The sequence below is a fragment of the Bufo gargarizans genome, chromosome 4 (assembly GCF_014858855.1).
Source record: "Bufo gargarizans isolate SCDJY-AF-19 chromosome 4, ASM1485885v1, whole genome shotgun sequence".
NCBI classification, from domain to species: Eukaryota; Metazoa; Chordata; class Amphibia; order Anura; family Bufonidae; genus Bufo; species Bufo gargarizans.
In genome coordinates, this window is record NC_058083.1 from 462,987,144 (window position 1) to 463,013,356 (window position 26,213).

Below are 26,213 nucleotides of genomic sequence, written 5' to 3' on the forward strand. Positions count from 1 at the left end.
CGTTCCGTTTTTCCGTATGGCATATACAGTATACAGTAATTACATCGGAAAAATTGGGCTGGGCATAACATTTTCAATAGATGGTTCCGCAAAAAACGGAACGGACACGGAAGACATACGGATGCATTTCCGTATGCATTCCGTTTTTTTGCAGACCCATTGACTTTAATGGAGCTACGGAACGTGATTTGCGGCCAAATATAGGACATGTTCTATGTTTGCACAGAACGGAGATATACGGAAACACGGAAACGGAATGCATACGGAGTACATTCTGTTTTTTTTTTGCGGACCCATTGAAATGAATGGTTCCGTATATGGACCGCAAAAAATGGCCCGCAAAATGGAAGAAAAAAACGGTAGTGTGAAAGAGGCCTAAGGCATATGTTCACTTGGGGATTGAGCCTTTCAATGTCACATAACCCTGTGACGTCAGGTGGTCCATACCGCGCATGGAGTTTAGACCCTGCCCTTGTTAATAAACTCTGCAACGCTGCCAACTCTCCACCAATAGCAGCGCGCCTCTGATTTTTATTATTATTTATTTAGTCTATGAAATGGGGGGGGGTGGGGTGATTGGTTTTTATGTAACTGAGTGCATAAAGGAAGGTGAAAGATAGGGGGAAAGTGAGCAAGTAACACTGACCACGAGAACATGGCTGCCTGCAGAGTTCTAATTAATATCACTAATATTTAACTTTGGGAAAGGTGTAATCAATGTTTTATGTGTGGTTTTTTACTGTTAAAATAATATGGGCATGATACCCAGCCCATGCCAATACCATTAAAGGGCATCTGACAGCAGATTTGTACCTATGACACTGGCTGACCTGTTACATGTGCGCTTGGGAGCTGCAGGCATCTGTGTTGGTCCCATGTTCATATGTGCCCGCATTACTGAGAAAGATGATGTTTTAATATATGCAAATGAGCCTCTAGGAGCAACGGGGGCGTTGTCATTGCACCTTGAGGTTCTGCTCTTTCAGTAACGGCAACACCCCCGTTTCTCCTAGAGGCTCGTTTGCGTATAATCAAATTTAAATCTTCTCAGCAACACAGGCACATATGAAGATGGGACCAACACAGATGCCTTCAGCTGCCAAGCGCACATGTAACAGGTCAGCCAGTGTCATAGGTACAAAACTGCTGACAGATGCCCTTTTAGAAAGCAGTTAGAGGTACTGAATCCTGCTCAGCAGTAAGAAATCCAGTACCATTGGGTAACTTTCTTTAATTGCACAAGGTTAAAATCCAACCGCGATAAGGCCTCTTTCACACTTGCAGCAGAGGATGCCGGCAGGAGGCAGTCGCTGGAACTGCCTGCCGGATCCGTCAAAACGTATGCAAACTGATGGCATTTGTCAGACGGATCAGGATCCTGATCCGTCCGACAAATGCATTGAGATGCCGGATTTGTCTCTCCAGTGTCATTCGGAAAAACATATCCGGCATTTATTTTTGTTTTCAAATTTTTAGCGGTCTGAGCAAGCGTAATGGCGGATCTGTTTTGCTGGAACACTCGGGGCCAGATCTGGCATTAATTCATTTCAATGGAAAAAAATAACAGATCCAGCATTCAGGCAAGTGTTCCAAAATTTGGGACGGAGATAAAACCGCAGCATGCTGCGGTATTATCTCCGTCCTGAAAAAACAAAAAGACTGAACTGAAGACATCCTGATGCATCCTGAACGGATTTCTCTCCATTCAGAATGCATGGGGATAAAACTGATCAGTTATTTTCCAGTATTGAGCCCCTAGGACGGAACTCAGTGCTGGAAAAGAAAAACGCTAGTGTGAAAGTACCTTAAGGCTACTTTCACACTTGCGTCAGAGTAATCCGGCAAGCAGTTCCGTCGCCGGAACTGCCTGCCGGATCAGGCAATCTGCATGCAAACGGCCAGCATTTGTAGATGGATCCGGATGCGGATCCGTCTTACAAATGCATTGCAAGAACAGATCCGTCTCTCTGGATGTCATCCGGAGAAATGGATCTGTTATATATTTTTTTAAAATTTTTACCGGTCTTCGCATGAAGGACAGATCCGGCATTGCGGTATTTTTAATGCCATATCCAGCACTAATACATTTCAATGTAAATTAATGCCAGATCCTGCATTCCGGCAACTGATCTGGAATTTTGGACGGAGATAATACCGCAGCACGCTGCGGTATTTACACCGTCCAAAACGCCATTCAGTGACTGAACTGAAGACATCCTGATGCATCCTGAACGGATTGCTCTCCATTCAGAATGCATGGGGATGAAACTGATCAGTTCTTTTCCGGTATTGAGCCCCTAGGACGGAACTCAGTGCCGGAAAAGAAAAACGCTAGTGTGAAAGTGCCCTAAGGTGACTAAAGAAGCCTTATGCATTTCAGGCACGCAGAGATGAAGATGACGCAGCACTAGTGAAAGGGATCGTTCACCATTGCAAAGTTTTAGAAAAAAGGATTATGCCCAAATGAATTTCTGAAAATAATCAGATCTGTCCTTGGGTCAACCATAAAAGTTATTTAAAGAGGTCTTCCGAGATTTTCTTACTAATGATCTATCCTCTGGATAGGTCATCAGTATCTGATCAGTGGTGGTCTGACACCCGGGACCCCTGCAGATCAGCTGTTTGAGAAGATATCGGTGCTCCTTCTCTCTGCTTTTCGGTGACAACATGTTCATTGGTCACGTGGCCTAGGAGCAGCTCAGCCCCATAGCAGTGAATACTGAGCACAGCCGCTATACAATGTACGGTGCTGTGCTTATTGAGGGGGTCCCGGGTGTCAGACCAGCACTGATCAGATACTGATGGCCTATCCAGAGGATAGATCATCAGTAAAGAAATCCTGGAAAACCCTTTAACTGAAAACAGAATGCATTCAGAGTCCATTCATACAAACGTATTTCTTGAGTTTGTGATATCTGTATGCGTAACAGACTGCACATGGGTAGCACACTGATGTGTGGTCACTGGATGTGTGGTCACTGGATGTGTGGTCACTGATGTGTGGTCACTGGATGTGTGGTCGCTGGACGTGTGGTCGCTGATGTGTGGTCACTGATGTGTGGTCACTGGATGTGTGGTCACTGGATGTGTTGTCACTGATGTGTAGTCACTGATGTGTGGTCACTGGATGTGTGGTCACTGATGTGTGGACACTGATGTGTGGTCGCTGGATGTGTGGTCACTGGATGTGTGGTCACTGATGTGTGGTCGCTGGATGTGTGGTCACTGGATGTGTGGTCACTGGATGTGTAGTCACTGATGTGTGGTCACTGGATGTGTGGTCACTGGACGTGTGGTCACTGATGTGTAGTCACTGGATGTGTGGTCACTGATGTGTGGTCGCTGGATGTGTGGTCGCTGGATGTGTGGTCACTGGATGTGTGGTCACTGATGTGTGGTCACTGATGTGTGGTCACTGATGTGTGGTCGCTGATGTGTGGTCGCTGGATGTGTGGTCACTGGATGTGTGGTCACTGGATGTGTGGTCACTGGATGTGTGGTCGCTGATGTGTGGTCACTTTCATAACTTCAAAAAGGAGGACATCACACCCCCAAAGGGAGGACATCATACCTGGGACAGACAGGCATGATATCACTAACGCAGAATAGAGACCATAATCTATACCGTAACGTGAGCCAAATAAAACTAGAAATCTACAACCATAAATTATTGTTTTACTCGCCAAGCTTGGCGCCTACTTTTGATATTTATCTCCTTTCCTTGCTGCCTTTAAGAGTTTGCTTTTGGTATGAATTTGTGGTACATCCCTGTACACAGTTCTGCGAGGATCACACAGATCTGAAGTTCATCCCTGACACTATCTACTTCAAGAGGATTTGTCTCATTTCCAATATGGCACCACTCTATCCCCAGTGTGCCTTCACTTTGCCCCTAAATACGACCACTCTGCCATTCTGATCTGAATACCACCTCTCTGCCCCTCTGAATGCAACCACTATACTCTGGATAGGGCATCAGTATATGATCGGTGGGGGTCTGACACCCGGTACCCCCGCCGATCAGCTGTTTTAGAAGGCACTGGCCTTTGCAGTAGCGTTGCAGCCTTCTCACAGCTCCCCAATCACAGCGCCGTACATAGTATAGTGGCTGTGCTTGGTAATGGCCCCACTTCTATGGGGCTGAGATGCTTCTAGACCACGTGACCGATGAACCTGTCATCAATCGGCCTAGGGAAAGCTGCGAGAAGGCCACGGCGCTTACAGGAGTGCCAGGGCCTTCTCCAACAGCTGATCGTGGGATCCCATGTGTCGGGCCCCCACCAATCAGATACTTGTAACCCATCCAGAGGAAAGTTCATCAGTTAAAAAATCCCGAAAAACTATTTTAAAGGGGTATTCCCATCACATACAATGGGGGCATATTGCTACAAGGAGAACGGAGCAGGGAGAGCTGTGGCTCCACCACCAAGCGCTGCTCCAATACAAGTGAATGGGAGTGCGCCATGCGCATGTGCAGCCCCTGCTCCCATTCATTTCTATGGGGCAGATGGAAATAGCCAAGCCAGCGCTCATCTATTTTAGGCGGCCCCATTGAAATGAATAAAGGGCGGCTGCGCATGCACCCTCCATTAATTTCCCCGCTCCGTTCTCGTTGTAGACTATGCAGACTATGGGGGCATATCCTAGCGATATGCCCCCATTGTACAGTATTTGATGGCAAAAGCCCTTTAAGGGTAACACTATGTTATGTGAATGTTACGTAACTCCCCGCTGTACCAGAGAGTTAACTTTAGGTCCCTAATCACCGTCTTCGGGCAGGTCCAACCCTCTGGGCTTGGCTCCTTCCTGTGTGGGGGTATTGTCAGTTGTTGGATATGAGCAGCCTGTGAGGCCCAGAGAGGAACAGGTTAGGCTGAGTTCACACGAGCGTGACAGATTTGGTCCGGATGCGTTCAGGGTGCGTTCAGTTAAACTCGCACCATTTTGCAAGCAAGTTCAGTCAGTTTTGGCTGCAATTGCGTTTAGTTGTTCCGTTTTTTCCGCGCGGGTGCAATGCGTTTTGATGCTTTTTTCACGCGCGTGATAAAAAACTGAAGGTTTACAAACAACATCTCCTAGCAACCATCAGTGAAAGACGCACTGCATCCACACTTGCTTGCAGATGCAATGCGTTATTAACGCAGCCCCATTCACTTCTATGGGGCCAGGGCTGCGTGAAAAACGCAGAATATAGAACATGCTGCGATTTTAAAGCATTGCAGAAGTGATGCATGAAAAAAAATGCTCATGTGCACAGCCCCATTGAAATGAATGGGTCAGGATTCAGTGCAGGTGCAATGCGTTCACCTACTGCATTGCACCCGCGCGGAAATCTCGCCCGTGTGAACTCAGCCTTAGGCAGCCAAATTGGAGGGCGTGAGAAAACTGTGGAGGTAATGCTCATTTGTAGCTCCTGGATGCCACAGCTCCTTAGGCTACTTTCCCACTAGCGTTCGGGGCTCCGCTTGTGAGTTCCGTTTGAAGGCTCTCACAAGTGGCCCTGAACGGATCCGTACAGCCCCAATGCATTCTGAGTGGATGCGGATCCGCTCAGAATGCATCAGTCTGGCTCCGTTTGGCCTCCGCTCAGTGTGGACCAAACGGATCTGTCCAGACTTACAATGTAAGTCAATGGGGACGGATCCGTTTGAATTTGACACAATATGGCTCAATTTTCAAACAGATCCGTCCCCCATTGACTTTCAATGTAAAGTCTGGACGGATCCGTCTGAGCAACTTTCACACTTAGAATTTTTTCTAAACTGTAATGCAGACGGATCCATTCTGAACGGATCCCATCGTCTGCATTATAGGAGCGGATCTGTCTGGGCAGACCTCAGACGGATCCGATCTGAACGCAAGTGTGAAAGTAGCCTAAGTTGGGATTCAATGGCCTCAGGTCCCCAGTCATACTAGAGAGAAAGATGACAGGACTGTTTTAGGATCTATATCCCACAGTGGGCATTGTAGAACAGTAAAGCCCACAATGTGGGCAATCTTCACAAAGATTTTCTTGAGTGCATTATAGCTGGATATAAGAAAGTGCATCTCGATGAGATACATGGAGATAGTCTTCTGAATTTAGCCAGGAATTGAGACACAGTTTAAGCACACCTCAAACTGTTCTGGATCCAGCGGGACAGTCCTGGATTTCAGTGGTTATCCCGCGGTCTCAGAATGGCTGAGGCACAGTATGTCCCGCCAGTCAGCTGTCTCTGTGACGCACGGACAGCTGATTGTAATGGTAAAGCAGGGACCTGTCTGTTCCCTGCTCCAACATTCAGCTGTTGGCGCTCCCCGGCAGCAGCACGAGGCACTCACACATCGTACTGCTGGACTGCGTAGGAGAAGCGGTGCTGGCCGCAAATCAGCCTCTGCTCCTCCTACACAGCAGCGCGATTTGTGACAGTATCCTGCCGGGGAGCGCGGGGTGATCTGTGATCATCGTGAAGGAGTCATATATCTGTCCATAACTACTGCTAGGGGGCACATATCTGGCCATAACTACTCTGAGGGGAACATATCTGGCCATAACTACTGTAAAGGGGGCACATATATAGTCATAATTACTGTGAAGGGGACACATCTGGGCATAACTACTGTGAGGGGCACATATCTGGCCATAACTACTGTCAGGGGCACGTATCCGGCCATAACCACTGTGAGGGGGCACATATATGGGCATAAGTACTGTAAACGGGGCACATATATAGCCATAATTACTGTGAAGGGGACACATCTGGGCATAACTACTGTGAGGGGGCACATATCTGGCCATAACTACTGTGAGGGGGCATATATCTGGCCATAATTACTGTTAGTGGATAAATATCTGGGCATAACTACTGTGGGCACATATCTGGGCATAACTTCTCTAAAGGGGGCACATATATAGCTCTAACTACTGTGAAGGGGACACATCTGGGCATAACTATTGTGATTGGGGCACATCAGGGCATAGCAACTATGAAGGGGGGACAGCTGGGCATAGCTACTGTGAGGGGGCACATATCTGGGCATAGCTACTGTGAGGGGGCACATATCTGGGCATAGCTACTGTGAGTGGGCACATATCTAGGCATAGCTACTGTGAAGGGGGCACATCTGGGCACAGCTACTGTGAGGGGCACATGTAGGCATAACTACCGTTAAGGGGCACGTCTGGGCATAGCTACTGTGACGGGCACATGTGGGCATAACTACCATGAAGGAGGTACATGTGAGCATTACTGCTGAAAAGGGGGCACATCTAGGCATAAATACTGTGAAGGGTGCACAATGTGGGCATAACTACTTTGAGGGGCACAATATGGGCATAACTACTATGAGGGGCACAATGTGCACCTAACTACTGTAAAGGGGGGACATCTGGGCATAACTACTGTGATGGGGCACATATCTAGGCATAGCTACTGTGAAGTGGACATATCTGAGCATAGCTACTGTGAAGGGGGCACATCTGGGCATAACTACTGTGAAGGGCGCACAATGTGGGCATAACTACTCTGCAGGGGGTATATGTGGGCTTAACTACTGTGAAGGGGGCACAATGTGGGCATAAGTACTGTCAAGGGCAAACAATGTGGGAATAACTGCTGTGAAGGGGAAAATGTGGGCATAACTGCTGTGAGGGGTACAATGTGGGCATAACTACTGTGAAGGGGGGACATCTGGGTATAGCAACTGTGAATGGGGCATATCTTGGCATAGCTACTGTAAAGGGGTCACATCTGGGCATAACTACTGTGAAGGAGGCACAATATGGACATAACTACTGTGAAGGGGGCACAGTGTGGACATTCCTACTGTGTGCTGACACAGAGGGGGAATAATTACTATGTGGGGGCATTAAGGGGACTGGGTGTGTATAGTTATGTTTTGGGCGCAGTTAGAGGCGTAGTTTAAATTGCAGCAACGCTACTCCTTCCTAGCACCTCACCAACATACAACAACCCCACCTTCCAACAGGCAGGAGACCCCCAAACCAGGGTGTGCCCAGGAGGATACAGGTGCACCCCTTCTTCACTGCATGGCCCCAGGGGAGCGCTGGATCGGCACCACCACCGTGGGTAAGGCCTCGATCTGATACTATTATCACTCCACCATGCGCCCTCCTCTGCCAGGCCTTTTGCATTCAGCCACCGAAACTCCGAAATTCAAAGCATGTCCTATTTTTCAGCATCTCTCACAGACCTGGAGACCCTTGGCAGAGATTGTCTCCAGTGGCTGTCAGGCCCTTGTCCTGCGCAGGCATACAGACCTCAGTACGGAAGGATGGCAAGTATGACCTACTTTATTTCTTTGCTGTGTTCACATCACGTTTATAAGCTCCTGTTGGGACACAGTCGAGTCACATTATTATGACCACTTTCAACGTCGGCAGTGCGTAGCTCATGAAGGAAGGTACGTGTGGTGCGCTGCCTCGATGGGTATATAAGGTGTGCGATAAGCTGTCTGCACTCATATCCCTTGTTGCTGTCATGGATAAAAGGGGCGATTTATCCAAGGATGGCAGTATTTCTGAAACTGCGCAGTTTCTGAATTGTTGTCGTGCGGCACCAATGTGAATAAATTACGTGAAAACTGCGGAGCACCACATGCCATTGATAGGAAATGCTTACATTTTCGCGGTGGTACTGGAATTGGATCTCTACTGATTGGCAAAAAGTTGCCCTTCTGCAATGCGTCATGTTTTCTGCATAATGGAACAGGTGGACGTTGGCGTGTCAGGCAAGAAACACAAGCAGGCTCGGACTGGCCCACAGGGGTACAGGGGAATCCCCCAGGTGGGCCCCTGAGCAAGTTGGGCCCCTAGTTTCCCACCCCCTGCACAAGTGGCACATTAGATTTACTGCACTACATACATATACTCTGTACAGCACCTCATCCAGCCTATGTTCACATAAGAAATGTGTTAGATTATTTATTATATTTGAATGTATCCGTATGGTGGGCACCCAAAATAACTGGGTACCCCAGTCCAACACTGAACACAAGAGAAGAAACACCCTGCAACCATTACTGGAAGAACACAAGCTGCTGGTGGCAGAGTTATGGTCTGGGGAATGTTTTCGTGTTTTCGTGGCATTCTCTGGACCCATTCACATACCTCCCAACTTTGTAAATGAACAAAGAGGGGCACATTTTGCGGAGCGCAAAGCGCGCCATAGCAATCTTTTTCTGCACTAGGCCATGCCTCTTACGCCGCCCCAAAACATAACTTACACCTAATCCCACCCAGTCCCCTTAATGCTCCCACATACTAATTATTCCCTCTTTATGCCACCGCACAGTATTTATACCCATATTGTGTCTTCACAGAATTATGCCCAGCTGTGCCCCCAGTAATATGCCCACATTGTGCCCCCAGTAATATGCCCAGCTGTGCCCCCAGTAATATGCCCACATTGTGCCCCCATTATGATCCCAGTAATATGCCCACATTGTGCCCCTAGTAATATGCCCAGCTGTGCCCCCAGTAATATGCCCACATTGTACCCCCATTAATATGCCCACATTATGATCCCAGTAATATGACCACATTGTCCCCCCAGCAATATGCCCAGCTGTGCCCTCAGTAGTATCTCCAGTTATGTGCCCCTCACAGAAAGTAAAAAAAAAATAAACACTGCATACCTACCATGTTCCTAGCAGCAGCAGGACATCGGCTGCTCTGGTCTGTGAAGGAGGCGGAGGCCCCGCCCCCGCACAGACCAGAGGTGTGGAGAGCCGGCAGGGGGGAGGACTGATGAAGCAGGGAGCTGATGCCATTTTGCTGCTTCATCATAATACAGGCAACTGTCTCTGCTTCATATGGAAACAGGGACAGCTGCCAGAAAGCCAGACATACCTCCCCATACCGGGACAGCAGGACAGCAGGACAGCCACTGCAATTCGGAACTGTCCTGCCGTATCCGGGACAGTTAGGAGGTATGCACTCATCCATGTGGGTATGAATCCATCCTTGCAGATCACGTACACCCATACATGTTGATTGTCTTCCCTGGGACAGATGGGATCTTCCAGTAAGACGATGTGACATGTCACACGGCTAGAAATGTCTGACATTGGTTAGGAAAGCATGACCAAGACTTCCAAGTACTATTCTGCCCCCCTAATTTCCCAGACTTGAACCCAATTGAGCCTCTGTGAGACCACCTCGATCATTGCGTTCGCTGTATGGATCCTCCCCCGCCCACCCTCCAGCAGCTGTGGGCGGCACTGCAGTCAGCATGGCTCCAAATACCTGTGACAACCTGCCAGGACCTTATTCACTCACTCCCAGCCTGTCCATCTGCGGGCCATGCTGCACACTGCGGTTACTCTGGATATGAGCTGGTGGTCATAATTATGTGACTCGGCTGTGTTTATGCTAATCTGATTCCAAAAAGTAAAAACCGCGCTGCTCTTGATACTTCTGAACAAGTTCCCACAGGATCAAATACGTAAAAATTTCCAAAGTTCTTCCACTGGTGTAGTCAATCACTGCTCCTTCATACAAGTGCTTTATCCACAGCTCTGCATTCAACTCTATATTAATCAAATAGAGGTAGAGCACACATATAGTGAAGCACCGCAGGTAAACATGTAATCCTGCAATTTTATTATACTTACAAAAGAATTTAACCCTTTCAGGATGCCATATTTTATCTTAAAGGGGTTGTCCCAGCACCTGGATCTGAATACATTTGTAATTCCATGTAATTAAACATTTTGTATAGCCACGAGTTATTCATTAAAATGTATCTATATAGCGCCATCTGCTGTTTTTTTTTCTTATTTCTTTGACCTGCTCACTGAGATGGCCGCACATGCTCAGTTTCATCCTTCAGCTGCCTCCTGAGCTGTGATAGGGAGATCATGGACACGCCCCCTGAGCTGCAGCAGAAAAGACACGCCCCCTGAGCGGTCAGCTTGATATAAATCTAGCCGAGCAATGATTGGGGAGATCTCTGGATCCCTAGCTTTGTTAGAAAGTGATTGTCATGTACTAGTTTATGTCTGATTTTCATGGCATAACCCCTTTAAGAACCAGGCCTTTTTTTTTTAAATGTGGCATGTGTCAGTTTATGTGGTAATATCTTTGGTACGCTTTTACTTATCCAAGCCATTCTGAGACTGTTTTCTCGTGACACATTGTACTTCATGATAGTGGTAAATTTCAGTTTTAATTTTTAATTTTCATCTTTTTAAAAATCTCAAATTTACCCAAAAATTTGAAACATTTTTAACTTTCCAAATTTCAATTTCTCTGCTAATAAAACAGATAGCGATACCTCATATAATAGTTATTACTTTACATTTTCCATATGTCTACTTCATATTTGGATCATTTTGTGGATGCCATTTTATATTTTGGGGACGTTAGAAGGCTTAGAAGTTTAGAAGCAAATTTCTGAACATTTCCAAAACCCACTTTTTAAGGACCAGTTCAGTTATGAAGTCACTGTTGGGCTTACATAGTAGAATCCACCCATAAATGTCCCCATTTTAGAAACTACACCCCTCAAGGTATTAAAAACTGATTTTACAAACCTTTAGGTGTTTCACAAGAATGAAAGGAAAATAGAGATGAAATTTCAGAATTTTAGTGTAATGCAAGGCACCAATGAAACAGCCCAGTGAGGATGAAGTCAAAGGGGTTTATTAACAAAATAAACAAAGTCCAGGTAAACTTCACTGAGCAAATATCAGGCAAATGGATGCGTCACAGAAAGTCCTGGGTCCCACTGGAAAGTCCTGGGTCCCCCAGCAAACTTCAGTCAGTAGCTAGCAGTACTGACCTGCACCTGGATAAGGAAGGATAACAGTGGGCACTGACCAACCTGGGAGGCCACCTTTTATGTGCCTGCTAACAAATCCCAGGGCGCCAAGTGTCCACTCCCCATAGGTCATGATCCTGCCCTACACCTGTGTACAAGGCTTTGGTCGGTCATTAGTCAATGAGACCAATGCCGGCCCCTAATCTACTTTGAACTTGCGGCCAGGTGTTATTCCCTTCGCTGGTCGTTGAAGCGCATACACACGACCGTGTATCCCCTTGCAAAGACAGGTGAGGATCTTACATTTAGTTTTTGGGCAGATTTTGGGCAGATAATCCATTTTTTCCGGTAACAAAGCAAGGGTAAACAGCCGAACAAAACTCAATATTTGTTACCCTGATTCTGTAGCTTACAGAAATACCCCATATGTGGTTGTAAACTGTAGAGGCACACGGCAGGGCACAGAAGGAAAGGAGCGCCATATGGTTTTTGGAGAACAGATTTCACTGGGATAATTTTAAGTTGCCATGTCACATTTGAAGACCCCATGAGGCACCCTTAGAGTAGAAACTCCGAAAAAAAGTGAACCCATTTTGGAAACTACATGATAAGGTGGCAGTTTTGTTGGTACTATTTTAAAGTATATATTATTTTTGGTTGCTTTTTGTGAGGCAAGGTAACCAAAAAATAGTTGTTTTGGCACCGTTTTTATTTTTTTTAAATGTTTATCTGACGGGTTACATTTTATAGAACAGGTTGTTATGGACGCGACAATATCAAATATGACTTTGCGCTTATGAAATTCGTTCACACTTCGTTTGGTGGTAAAAGGTGAATTGCGTTATAGATTCCGTTACCACGGACCACAACACAATTCTATGATGGAATGGATAACGGAATGCCTTTAGAGGCATTCCGTTATTCATTCCGTCATAATAGAAGTCTATGGGCTGCAAAACCTTTTACCACCAAACAAAGTGTGAATGAATTTCAAAATATGAAATTCGCTCATCTCTATTTGTTTCAGTTTTACATAATAAAGCATTTGTGAAAAAACTATTTTTTTGTGTCTCCATATTCTGAAAGCCATATTTTTATTTATTTTTTGGGACACTGTCTTATGTAGGGGCTCGTTTTTTTCAAGATGAGATGACGGTTTGTTTGACACTATTTTAGGGTGCATAAGACTTTTTGATCGCTTGCTATTACACTTTTTGTTATGTAAGGTGACAAAAAATGGCTTTTTTGACACATTTTTTTTTTTACCGTGTTCATCTGAGGAGTTAGGTCATGTGATATTTTTATACGGCACGTTGTTACGGACATGGCAATACCTAATATGTCAACTTTTTTATTTATTTAAGACTTACACAGTAAAAGCATTTTTGAAACAAAAAAAATCATGTTTTAGTGTCTCCATAGTCTGAGAGCCATATTTTTTATTTTATTTTTGGGCTATTGACTTAGGCAGGGTCTCATTTTTTGCGGGATGAGATGACGGTTTGATTGGTAATATTTTAGTGCGCATATGACTTTTTGATTGCTATGTATTGAATTTTTTGTGATGAGGTAACAAGTAATGGCTTTATTTACACCGTTTTTTTTTTTTTTACAGTGTTCATCTGAGGGGTTAGGTCACGTGATATTTTTATACAGCAGGCTGTTATGGATGTGGTGATACCTAATATGTATACTTTATTTAAGTTTTACACAATAAAAGCATTTTTGTAACAAAAAAACAATCATGTTTTAGTGTCTCCATATTCTGAGAGCCATATTTTTTTTATTTTTTTACCCGATTGTTTTATGTAGGGGATCATTTTTTACGGGATGAGGTGACGATTTGTGGGGCATACGCCTTTTTGATCGTTTGGTGTTGCACTTTTTGTGATGTAAGGTGACAAAAAAAATGGTTGTTTTAGCACAGTTTATTTTTTTTATTTTTTTTACGGCATTCAGGTGAAGGGGTAGATCAGCTGATATTTTTATAGAGCCGGTCATTACGGATGCGCCAATACCCAATATGTCTGTTTTAATTTTTTTCAATTTTTTTTTACAAGTTTTTATTTTGGGAAAGGGGCTTTTTTTTTCTTGAAACTTTATTTATGAAAAACACTTTTTTTTTCTTTTTTTTAAGTTTTTATTTTTGTCTCACTCTGGGATTTTAACCCTCTGCAATGCATTACAATACATTGTGTAATGTAATGCATTACATGTCAGCTTGTATGCTGACAGCCTGCCTGTGAGACCCAGCCTTAGGCCCCTTTCACACGGGTGTCATGTTTTTGACCCGGATAAGATGCGGGTGCGTCGCGGGAAAATGGGCGATTTTTCTGCGCGAGTGCAAAACATTGTAATGCGTTTTGCACGCGCATGAGAAAAATCGGCATGTTTAGTACCCAGACCCGAACTTCTTCACAGAAGTTCGGGTTTGGGTTAGGTGTTGTGTAGATTGTATTATTTTCCCTTATAACATATACAGTACAGACCAAAAGTTTGGACACACCTTCTCATTCAAAGAGTTTTCTTTATTTTCATGACTATGAAAATTGTAGATTCACACTGAAGGCATCAAAACTATGAATTAACACATGTGGAATTATATACATAACAAAAAAGTGTGAAACAACTAAAAATATGTCATATTCTAGGTTCTTCAAAGTAGCCACCTTTTGCTTTGATTACTGCTTTGCACACTCTTGGCATTCTCTTGATGAGCTTCAAGAGGTAGTCACCTGAAATGGTTTTCACTTCACAGGCTGTGCCCTGTCAGGTTTAATAAGTGGGATTTCTTGCCTTATAAATGGGGTTGGGACCATCAGTTGCGTTGTGGAGAAGTCAGGTGGATACACAGCTGATAGTCCTACTGAATAGACTGTTAGAATTTGTATTATGGCAAGAAAAAAGCAGCTAAGTAAAGAAAAACGAGTGGCCATCATTATTTTAAGAAATGAAGGTCAGTCAGTCAGAAAAATTGGGAAAACTTTGAAAGTGTCCCCAAGTGCAGTCACAAAAACCATCAAGTGCTACAAAGAAACTGGCTCACATGCGGACCGCCCCAGCAAAGGAAGACCAAGAGTCACCTCTGCTGCGGAGGATAAGTTTATCCGAGTCACCAGCCTCAGAAATCGCAGGTTAACAGCAGCTCAGATTAGAGACCAGGTCAATGCCACATAGAGTTCTAGCAGCAGACACATCTCTAGAACAACTGTTAAGAGGAGACTGTGTGAATCAGGTCTTCATGGTAGAATATCTGCTAGGAAACCACTGCTAAGGACAGGCAACAAGCAGAAGAGACTTGTTTGGGCTAAAGAACACAAGGAATGGACATTAGACCAATGGAAATCTGTGCTTTGGTCTGATGAGTCCAAATTTGAGATCTTTGGTTCCAACCAACGTGTCTTTGTGCGACGCAGAAAAGGTGAACGGATGGACTCTACATGCCTGGTTCCCACCGTGAAGCATGGAGGAGGAGGTGTGATGGTGTGGGGGTGCTTTGCTGGTGACACTGTTGGGGATTTATTCAAAATTGAAGGCATACTGAACCAGCATGGCTACCACAGCATCTTGCAGCGGCATGCTATTCCATCCGGTTTGCGTTTAGTTGGACCATCATTTATTTTTCAACAGGACAATGACCCCAAACACTCCTCCAGGCTGTGTAAGGGCTATTTGACCATGAAGGAGAGTGATGGGGTGCTGCGCCAGATGACCTGGCCTCCACAGTCACCGGACCTGAACCCAATCGAGATGGTTTGGGGTGAGCTGGACTGCAGAGTGAAGGCAAAAGGGCCAACAAGTGCTAAGCATCTCTGGGAACTCCTTCAAGACTGTTGGAAGACCATTTCAGGTGACTACCTCTTGAAGCTCATCAAGAGAATGCCAAGAGTGTGCAAAGCAGTAATCAAAGCAAAAGGTGGCTACTTTGAAGAACCTAGAATATGACATATTTTCAGTTGTTTCACACTTTTTTGTTATTTATATAATTCCACATGTGTTAATTCATAGTTTTGATTCTGTATTAAGAATGCTATTATTTTCCCTTATATCTATGTTATAAGGGAAAATTATAATGATTGGGTCCACATCCCTATTGTCTCCTAGCAACCGTGCGTGAAAATCGCACCGCATCCGCACTTACTTGCGGATGCTTGTGATTTTCACGCAGCCCCATTCACTTCTATGGAAAACGCACAAAGAGGAGCATGCTGCGATTTTCACACAACGCACAAGTAAAAACCGCTCATGTGCACAGCCCCATAGAAATGAATGGGTCCGGATTCAGTGCGGGTACAATGCTTTCACCTCACGCATTGCACCCGCGCGGAAATATCGCCCGTCTGAAAGAGGCCTTAGGGCTCATGCACAGGAACGTATTTTTTTTCCGTGTCCGTTCCGTTTTTTTTGCGGACCGTATATGGAACCATTCATTTCAATGGGTCCGCAAAAAAAAGGAAGGTATTCCGTGTGCATTCCTTTTCCGTATGTCTGTATTTCTGTTCCGCAAAAAAATAGAACATGTCCTATTATTGTCCGCATTCTGGACAAGGATAGGACTGTTCTATCAGGTGCCAGCTGTTTCGTTCCACAAAATACGGAATGCACACGGACGTCATCCGTATTTTTTGTGGATCAGTTTTTTGCGGACCGCAAAATACATACGGTCGTTTGCATGAGGCCTTAGGCCTCTTTCACACAACCGTTTTTTTTTTACGTTTACAGGCCGTTTTTTGCATTCCGTATACGGTCAGTATACGGAACCATTTATTTCAATGGTTCTGCCAAAAAAAGGAGTGTACAACGTATGCATTACGTTTCCGTGTTTCCGTTCCGTTGAAAAATAGAACATGTCCTATTATTGCCCGCAAATCTTGTTCCGTGGCTCCATTCAAGTTAATAGGTCCACAAAAAAAATGGGACACATACGGAAATGCATCCGTACGTCTTCCGTATCCGTTCCGTTTTTGCGGAACCATCTATTGAAAATTTTATGCCCAGCCCAATTTTTTCTATGTAGATACTGTATACTGTATATGCCATACGGGAAAACGGAACAGAAATGGAAACACAGTGGAAATAAAAAACAGAACAATGGATCCGTGAAAAACTGACCGCTTGCCTTCTCTGCCATCAGGACCCTGCCACTGCAGGGCGGGGACCTGATGCCGCGGTCAGCTTTGACCTAGACCACCTAGGATGTGTACATTAACTACTTTGTTGCCATAGAACACCTTTCGCATTGACCTCCTAAATACACTAGACTACCAAGGTGTTACTCACCTGTACTAGATTAAAACCTGTACGTTGTCCCTGTTCCCACTCTGCATCTGGATTCCATCAGGTTTCCGTGGCAACGTGCCACACACCAGTGACGTGATGCTGGTGGTTAAGGGTACTTTCACACTAGCGGCACGGACCTCTGGCAGGCTGTTCAGTTGGGTGAACAGCCTGTCGGATCCGTCCTGCCGCTAGTGACCGTGTGCCTCTGGATTCCTGCTCCGTCCCCATTGACTATAATGGGGAGGGGAGCGGAGTTCCGGCGACGCACAGCAGCGTACGGCGAGAGGCTGCCGGAATAATTGTTGGACATGTAGTAGTTTTATTCTTGCAGGAATTCCGCCCCCGCCCCCATTATAGTCAATGGGGACGGAGAGGCAGTCCGGGGACACACAGTCACTAGCGGCAGGACGGATTCGACAGGCTGTTCACCCGACGGAACAGCCTGCCCGAGGTCCGTGCCGCTAGTGTGAAAGTAGCCTAAGACCCGTGTGCGCCCCGTTGCCATATTGCGGACCACATTTGCGGAACCGCAATACACGGGTGCCGTTCTGTGGGCATTCCGCATCACGGATGCGGACACATTCACTTCAATGGGACCGCAAATCCAGAGATGTGGAATGGTGCGGAACGGAAGCACGGAACAGAACCCTACGGAAGCACTACGGAGTGCTTCCGAGGGGTTTCGTCCCGTACTTCTGTTCCGCAAAAAGATAGAACATGTCCTATCTTTCCGGATCGCGGGAAGAGGCCTTAACCTGCTCTGACACAAGGACACAGCCTGATTATTTAGGAAGTTGCGCCAGTTAGCACGTCAGCCACTAGTTCAGTTTACTATTCCAGGTACTCTGCTACCTGGACTTGTCACTACTTCTGCTTTGCTTCATCACTTCACTTACACAGCTCAGCTACACCAAGTATATTCACCCCTGCTTCATCACTGCACATCCACAGCTCCTAATCAGCTTTGCCACTTCAAATAAAGAAATGCATAAGCCTTTGTCCACATTTCCGTGTCAGCGTATGGGCGTGCTTGGACCGCATCACGGATCAAAGTAATGCGTGTCCCTGTGATTTTTTTTTTTTTACTGACTCACTGTCAATAGGAAAATACTGAAATGTGAGCAGACACATTTAAATCAATGGGTACGTGTGCTGTCCGCAGAAATTGCGGACAGCACATGTCAGTGAAAAACGGAACTGTGGACGGAGCCTAAGGGTTATCATAAAAAACTCTTGTCTGTAATGATTAAAACAATACCAAATGTATTGATCTTGAGGCCATTTCTGGACAGTCCGTAAAAATTGGCGACTTTTTTCATGTGTCCGTGCAAAAAAAATAATAGGTGTGTCTGTGATTTTTTTGGAGGCTGGTGGTACTTGACTAGATTATTTTGGTGGTAATTATCATAATTTTACCACTCACAGTAAATGCTGGTAATGAGTTCTTAGTATATTGAGCTACAGACGTGTATTACTTATACTCTTTAGAATTCATGATGTTTTTCCAATTTGTCTGTATAAATGTTGGCTGTCCTTGATTTTGGGATAAGTTGTCCAGATAAAAGAAAAATCATTGTTGGCAACCCTAATTTCACGGTAAATTTCTTTTCCATTGCATTATGTAAGGTTGGCTATTTTTGTCCCTCCACGCACGCCGTACTTTGAGCGCCATCTTTCATTTGGGCACAGTAGTACTCTGGTAGAGCTGTTGCCCTTACCTATCTATTTCCTGAAGTTCCCGCCGATTTCAGGCTGCTGTGTAGTGAGGAGCTGGAATATATTAGGCAGAGTGAAAGGTAACAAGGCAGTAGATGTAGAATACACGAGTCATTCGCGTTTTTGTGCTTGTGGTGAAAGTGAATTCTCTTTGTGTCGCGCTTTTGAGCTGTAAAAGTAAACCATGCAGTTACAAGCAGTGGAATCCCGTGCTTATGCCGCCACCTGGTGGTCAGTGTGAGGAAGCTAGGCAACATGTGCACCGCAGTGTATTGCAGCTTCAGCCCAGGGTTTGGTGCCTGGTTGCACTGGTTAGAGGTGGCAGCATTCTGCTTCCCTTGCACTTTTTATAGATTTGTACCAGTTTCCCCCATTAGGCTAGGGCTACACGACAACAATGTTTATAATGATAGTCTATGGTGTCGCACTGCGACATGCTGCAACACGACAGTCGCAAAAAAATCATTCGAAATGCGACACCATAGACTATCATTATAATCAATGTCGCAGTGTAGTTGTGCCCTATGTGTCGTGCAGCCCTAGCCTTAAGGGTCCATGCACATGGGACAGATGCCGACAATGTGCATTTGTGGCACATGCACAGGATTTTACAGCGCCAGCAAAGTGGATGAAATGTATTCATTCAGCAGAACCTGCGCTGACGTCACCGCGCTCACCACGTGTTGAGTGTGGTTACGTCATTAAAAGTCCTTTGGCAGATCCTGGAAGAAGAAGCAAGAAGACTATGCCGGCTGCGCGAACAAATGGATGAGGTGAGTAAATTATTATAATTTTTTTTTAATCACTCAATCCACATTTTAGTAAGCATTCTGTATTCAGAATGCTATTATTTTCCCTTATAACCATGTTATAAGGGAAAATAATAAAATATACAGAACACCGATCTCAAGCCCGAACTTCAGTGAAGAAGTCCGGGTTTGGGTCTGGGTACCACAGTCAGTTTTTTTAATCACGTGCGGCAAAACACATTGCACCTGCGCGATAAAACGGAACGCAATCGCAGTCAAAACTGAATGCAATTGCGTACCTACTCGCATCCTATCCGGCCCACACACGCGACGCCCGTGTGAAAGAGGCCTAAGGATATGTTCACACGCTGCAGAATCCGTATCCGTGTACAGAAGCATCGCAGTGGATGAGATTTTCAGAAATCTCATCCGCATGCTTGTAGGTCGTAAGTCACTAGTGTTAAGCGCAAATATTCTAAAAGCTAAATTTTTTGGCGAATATTGGCACTTTGAGAATTCGCGAATATTTAGAATATGGTGCTATATATTCGTAATGTCGAATATTCTTTTTTTTTTTTTTTTAACACAGTACACATCAGGTGATCATCCTTCTTCTAGCTTGTGGGCCAATGAGAAGGCTTTGTCACAGCTTAGCAGCATCCCTAGCAACCAATAGGAAAGTTGCCTACCCCACGCCGGTATTTCGTGCGCATTACGAGAATAATACATTGCTGATCTTCGCAATCAAGAATATAATCTCAAATTCACGAATATATGACGAATATTCTACCAAATATTCGCGAAATATCTCTAATTTGAATATTGCCCCTGCCGCTCATCACTACCCCTCATAGGCAGGGCCCTCTCTCCTTCTGTACCAGTCTGTAACTCGTCATGCTTAGTGCAGTTGTCTGTATTATGTTTGTGCACCGCTTATCATATGTACAGCGCTATGGAATGAATGGCGCTTTAATAAATAATAATGCTGTAAAAAAAAAAGCAGTGTAACCTGACTTGTACTGTGGGTTTACAAGCCGCAGCATAGGTACATTCACATGACCGGTTACCTGGTCCGGGTTTTCCGTCTGGCTGAAACGCGGCACTCATGCCTAAAAGCGACTAGATCCCCGCCAGATCCTATTATAGTGTATAAGGTCTGGCCGTGAACGTCAGAATCCAATAATACCGAATGTGAACGTGGCCTACACTGTGCGTTTGCCGTGGCTTTCTACTTTTGAAAAGCAAATGTTGGAAGCTGCCATAGACCTGCGGCAATACCGCCACAAGGACCAGCACGATTAAGGTGTTTGAGTCGGTGGATTTCCACAGCAGGAATTTCAGCAAAATAGTCATTCTGAGGGCAACATCATCTTAGGCCTCACCGCAGATCCTCAAAACACGGATGCCCTCCGTCTGCGTTCTGTAATTTACGGAACGGAAATAATAGAAATGCCTATGCAGCGCCCCCACCACTGTGACAGACAAGCCCTTAAGGCCCCTTTCACACGGGTGAGTATTCCGCGCGGGTGCAATGCGTGAGGTGAACGCATTGTACCCGCACTGAATCCCGACCCATTCATTTCTATGGGGCTATTCACATGAGCGGTGATTTTCACGCATCACTTATGCGTTGCCTGAAAATCGCAGCATGCTCTATTTTTTGTGTTTTTCACGTAATGCAGGCTCCATAGAAATGAATAGGGTTGCGTGAAAATCACAAGCATGCGCAAGCAAGTGAGGATGCGGTACGCTTTTCACGCACGGTTGCTAGGAGACGATCGGGATGGAGACCCGATCATTATTATTTTCCATGGTTATAAGGAAAAATAATAGCATTCTGAATACAGAATGCTTAGTAAAATAGTCATGGAGGGGTTAAATAAAAAATAATTTAACTCGCCTCAGTCCACTTGATCGCGTAGCCGGCATCTCTTCTGTCTTCTGTGCAGCAACAGGACCTGTGGTGACGTCACTCCGATCATCACATGATCCATCACCATGGTAAAAGATCATGTGATGGATCATGTGATGATCGGAGTGACGACACCACAGGTCCTGTTGCTGCACACAACACAGAAAACAGAAGAGATGCCGGCTACGCGATCAAGGTGAGTTTAATTATTTTTATTTAACCTCTCCATGACTATTGTACTATGCATTCTGTATTCATTCTGTATGTAACCATGTTATAAGGGAAAATAATAATGATTGGGTCTCCATCCCGATCGTCTCCCATGTTCATATTGCTGAAACTGCTGCGCCTTCTCCACTGCGATCAAGTGGACTAAGGTGAGTTAAATTATTATTTTTATTTTTTTTAACCCCTCCAGCGCTATTTTACTATGCATTCTGTATTCAGAATGCTATTATTTTCCCTTATAACCATGTTATAAGGGAAAATAATGCAATCTACAGAACACCGATCCCAAGCCCGAACTTCTGTGAAGAAGTTCGGGTACCAAACATGCGCGATTTTTCTCACACGCGTGCAAAACGCATTACAATGTTTTGCACTCGCGCAGAAATATCGCGCATGTTCCCGCAACGCACCCGCACATTTTCCCCCAACGCCCGTCTGACAGGAGAGCAGCACATGCAACATAAAGGGATGGAGACTGCCATTCTGCCCAGCGGTCTCCATCACTGCACATGTGCCAAACATGCTCTGGCGAGACTTCAGGGCCAGGTGCAAATATTTTTTCACTGCCTGTTTGTCACAATGGTGGGGGCTTAGGAGACAGCCAGTGCCTCTGGGTGCAATGGCAATATCCTGGTTTCAGCAAGGAGATAATTTGCTTATTACAAACAGCTTGCCTGCACATATGGAGATATCAGACTCTGCAGACGTGCACTGACCTACAGGGGTAAGTGATGACAGACGCCCTTTATCGCATTAACCCGAGGGTTTAGATGCAAACTGATGCTCATAATAATAAATCTGTTTTTTAAAATGTATCTTTCTTTTTCTTACGGATCTAAAGAAAGGAAAGCTAAACAGGGATGTAAACTCAGCCTTAGGGCTCAATCAGACGACCGTATATTTGTGCCCTAGAATAGGCATTTCTATCATAGGGCTGGCAGTTCCATTCTGCAAAATGCCAAATGTACATGGCTGGTGTGGATGGCAAAACGGATACAGTCATGCGCATGAGCCCTTACTCAGTCAACTTTCACATCTCCTTTGTGGATTCCGCCAGAGAGCAGCCTGGCAGAATCCTCCGGATCCGGCACTTCTGGACACAAACCGAACGTTCGCTGGACCCCATTATGCTTAGAGAAAAAAAGACAATGCAACAGCCCTCTGCAAACCAAATAAAGTACAATAATGCCATAGTCACAAAAAATATTCGAGTGCTAATGCTACGCTTATTTATAAAGTGAGATGCTTGGCAAATGCATTTTGTACAAAACCATTTGGGCCCGTCTGCCAAACGTCAAGGCGATCTCTGTAAGACGGGAACCGAACACTAAATACTACCTGTTATGCGCCATAATAGCCACCATGAAGTTCAGGAAGTGTTGGTTCCACATGCATGCTGGGTCCACTCTGCCTTTTACCATTTTTGGTGCCATAATGGCCTCCATTATTCCCAGGGGATGCAGGTACCAACATGCATGCCGAGCACCCTCCACACCTCTCCTGGTGCCAGACGGCTTCCAATGAATGTAATTTTCAAACGGATCCGTCCCCCATTGACCTTCAATGTAAAGTCTGGACGGATCAGTTTGAGCTACTTTCACATTAGAATTTTTTCTACAATATAATGCAGACTGATCTGTTCTGAACGGATCCCATCGTCTGCATTATATGAGCGGATCCGTCTGGGTAGACCCCAGACGGATCCGCTCTGAACGCAAGTGTGAAAGTAGCCTAACAGAGATCGCCTTGACGTTTGGCAGACGGGCTCAGATGATTTTGTACAAAATACATTTGCCAAGCATCTCACTTTATAAATCGTAGCATTAGCGCTTGAATGTTTGTTTTTTGTGACTATGGCATTTTTGTACTTTATCTGGTTTGCAGAGGGCTGTTGCATTGTCTTATTTCTCTATGTTTCTAGCTATGACCGCGTGCACCTGTGCATTGGGATGTGCTGATTAACCCCCTTTTTTTGCCCCATTATGCTTAGAGATCCTTACACTGTTCCGGCAGACATACGAAGAGTCTGACGCACATAAACCACTACTTGCTGCGGTTTGTGTCCGGATGATTCTCAGTTTGTCTGCCGGAACAGCATGCCGGAGGTGGAAAGTTGCCTAACAAGCTTTGTTAAACCATTCTAGGACAATGGTCTAATGGTCTACTCTAGTGTGTTAAGGCACCAGGAATTGCCGTATAGTCTGCTACATCTGTATGTTTGCCAAGGGGTAACAGAAGATTTGAAGAATGGTCTGACTTAATAATACATTTCTCTGTTGGATTAAAGGAAACAGCAAGATTTTAAACTGAAATAATTAACCAAAAATTCTCCTTTCTGTGGATATTGATTTCACATAATGTTATGACCCCCTGTGCTGTTCAATGAATTCACTTTCCTAGTGTCCATTACTGGTGGTCGCACATGCTCAGTAGCTCAGTCAGATGCTGGGATCCCCTTGTACAGTGGCGGCATGCCTGCTATTATTCAGAGCGTGCACTAGAAGTGACTTCTCGCCACAACTGGACACATTGGCTAACCTCCGGCGCTCCAGCTGTGGCAAAATGACGACTCCCAAGATGTACTCTTGCTTGGCTGTTCTCAGAACTCCATAGAAATTAATGGTGCATGCCGGGAGTCGTAGTTTCACCACAGCGGGAGTGCCGGAGGTTAGCCATCACTGCATTAGATGGATGCTTTGAGTGGCAATGAAGAGAACAGCAGGGAGATGCCTTAAAGGGGTTGTCCGGGCTTTTACTATTGATGACCTATAGACAGCAGCAGCGGACAGGAAGGGAGAAAGAAGGCGGCACACTGCGCGCGCCGTCTCCTGATACAGCTGATGCCGAGTGTCACACCCCTGCCGATCTGATATTGATGACCTATACTGAGGGTACTTCATCAATAATAAAAGCCAGTTTTATTAATTAATAAAGCCCTATTTTTCTATTTTTTTTTTATTTTTTATGATTCCAGTTTCAAATGTTTTACCTGATCTAACAGAGAAATGTGGTATTTCCCAATAACGTTAAAGACCTAGCATTTTTAAAGGGATTTTCCGAGACTTTGATACTTATGCCCTATCCTCTGGATTGGTGGGGGTCCCACACACAGGATCAGCTGTTTGAGACAACAGTAGCACCGCGGCCTTCTCTCAGCTAGGCCATGAGACGTCACATTCATTGGTTACATGGCCTAGGCACACCAGTCCCAGGGAAGTGAATGGGGCCGCGCTGCGATACCATGTACGGTGCTGCGCTTGGTGAGCAGAGAGAAGGCCGTGACGCTACTGCGAGCACCGGTGCCGTCTCAAAGAGTTGATCGGCGGAGGTCCTGGGTGTCATACCCTCCATGATCAGATTCTGATGAGCTGCCGCTGGCAGAAGGGTCTGGCAGTGGCTTTCACTATTGAATACCGAACATGTATGTGTATGGTGGAGATGGGAAGGAGACGGGGGACGTGGCTGTCGGCAGGCACCCATTAAACGTGTATGCCCGGCTTCAGAGCAGGAGGAAAGGTTTCATTAGAAGGGTGGGAGTCCTCTGAAGGTCAGTACATATTTGCTCCAATATTTCTCAGTATGCCTATTGTCTGGTATCCAGTGACACTGGTGGGTGAGGTGTAATGGGAGGAGTAACCCCTCGGGCGCTGCTCCTCTGCGTGTTCTGCCATGTTTTGCTGAGTAATGGATTATTAATTTCCCTTCTGCGACTGATATCCTTCTCTGCTGATCACTGCAGGTCTCCAGTCCGGGTGGCATGACATGATGTCTAACAAACTGGCTGTCAAGGTAAGAACTAGTCATTACACGAATCGCTGTCCAGAAGTTACTCTGTGAATCACTGCCGCTGATTCTGTTTGACTTGGCGCTCGGAAAGACACATAATCCTAAGGCTGTCTTCACACACGCAGGTTTCTTGGTCACACATTTCTTACATGTTTTTTCAGGATTTATGTTTCTATAGACAAGTTTATAAAACAAAGCACCATACCTGGCGCGTACTGTGAGAAATCACCACGGACCCAAAAAACGAATCAAAAGTGAAAAAAAAAAAATATATATAAAAAAATAAAAGGCATCATTTGTAGCGCTTTGCATAATTCTCTATTCATTTACAGCATCTTGCCGAGCCCTGTTATCGTGCGCCTGCGCTGTTACTAGCAGGATCGCTGCATGTGCAGAGCATCCCTACTGCTTAGGCAGGTGAAGTAAATGCTCTGCACATGCGCCAGTCCTGCCAATGACTGCACAGGCACGAGATTACAAGGCTAGGCAAGATGCTTGGCCCTATCGGTGATAAAAGAGGAGCGGCAGAAGGAACAGCGCAGGCACAGTATTTCCAGGCCAGGCACTGTCATTAGGGGAGGGAGAGTGGCAGGGCATTAAAGATCTGGTGTTCCGAGGGGCTCAGCCCCCCACCCCTTGGTGCACCAGTAAGCTGGTGGGAACTGCTTGTGCTTGTTGGTGGATCAAACAAGCCTGTTCGCTGTGTGTCACCTCACATAACCACTGCTCCCTGCTAACAGCTGGGTCAGAACAGCCTAGATGGCGGGCAGTTCGTCAAAA

At 45.4% G+C, this 26,213-nt stretch overlaps 1 protein-coding gene across 3 annotated transcripts in view; it reads left to right on the forward strand.

Annotated features, from left to right (window-relative positions):
- LOC122934452 (SLX4 interacting protein) overlaps positions 1-26,213 on the forward strand; it is a 200,349-nt gene that overhangs the window by 4,546 nt on the left and 169,590 nt on the right. For 2 of the 3 annotated variants that reach the window (XM_044289923.1, XM_044289926.1), the window contains exon 2: positions 25,387-25,436. In XM_044289923.1, the coding sequence (XP_044145858.1) occupies positions 25,410-25,436 (27 nt within the window). In that variant the 5' untranslated portion in view covers positions 25,387-25,409. Of the gene's footprint in view, positions 1-18,776; positions 18,839-25,386; positions 25,437-26,213 lie in introns of those variants that run through there. The other variant, XM_044289924.1, reaches the window with a different exon arrangement.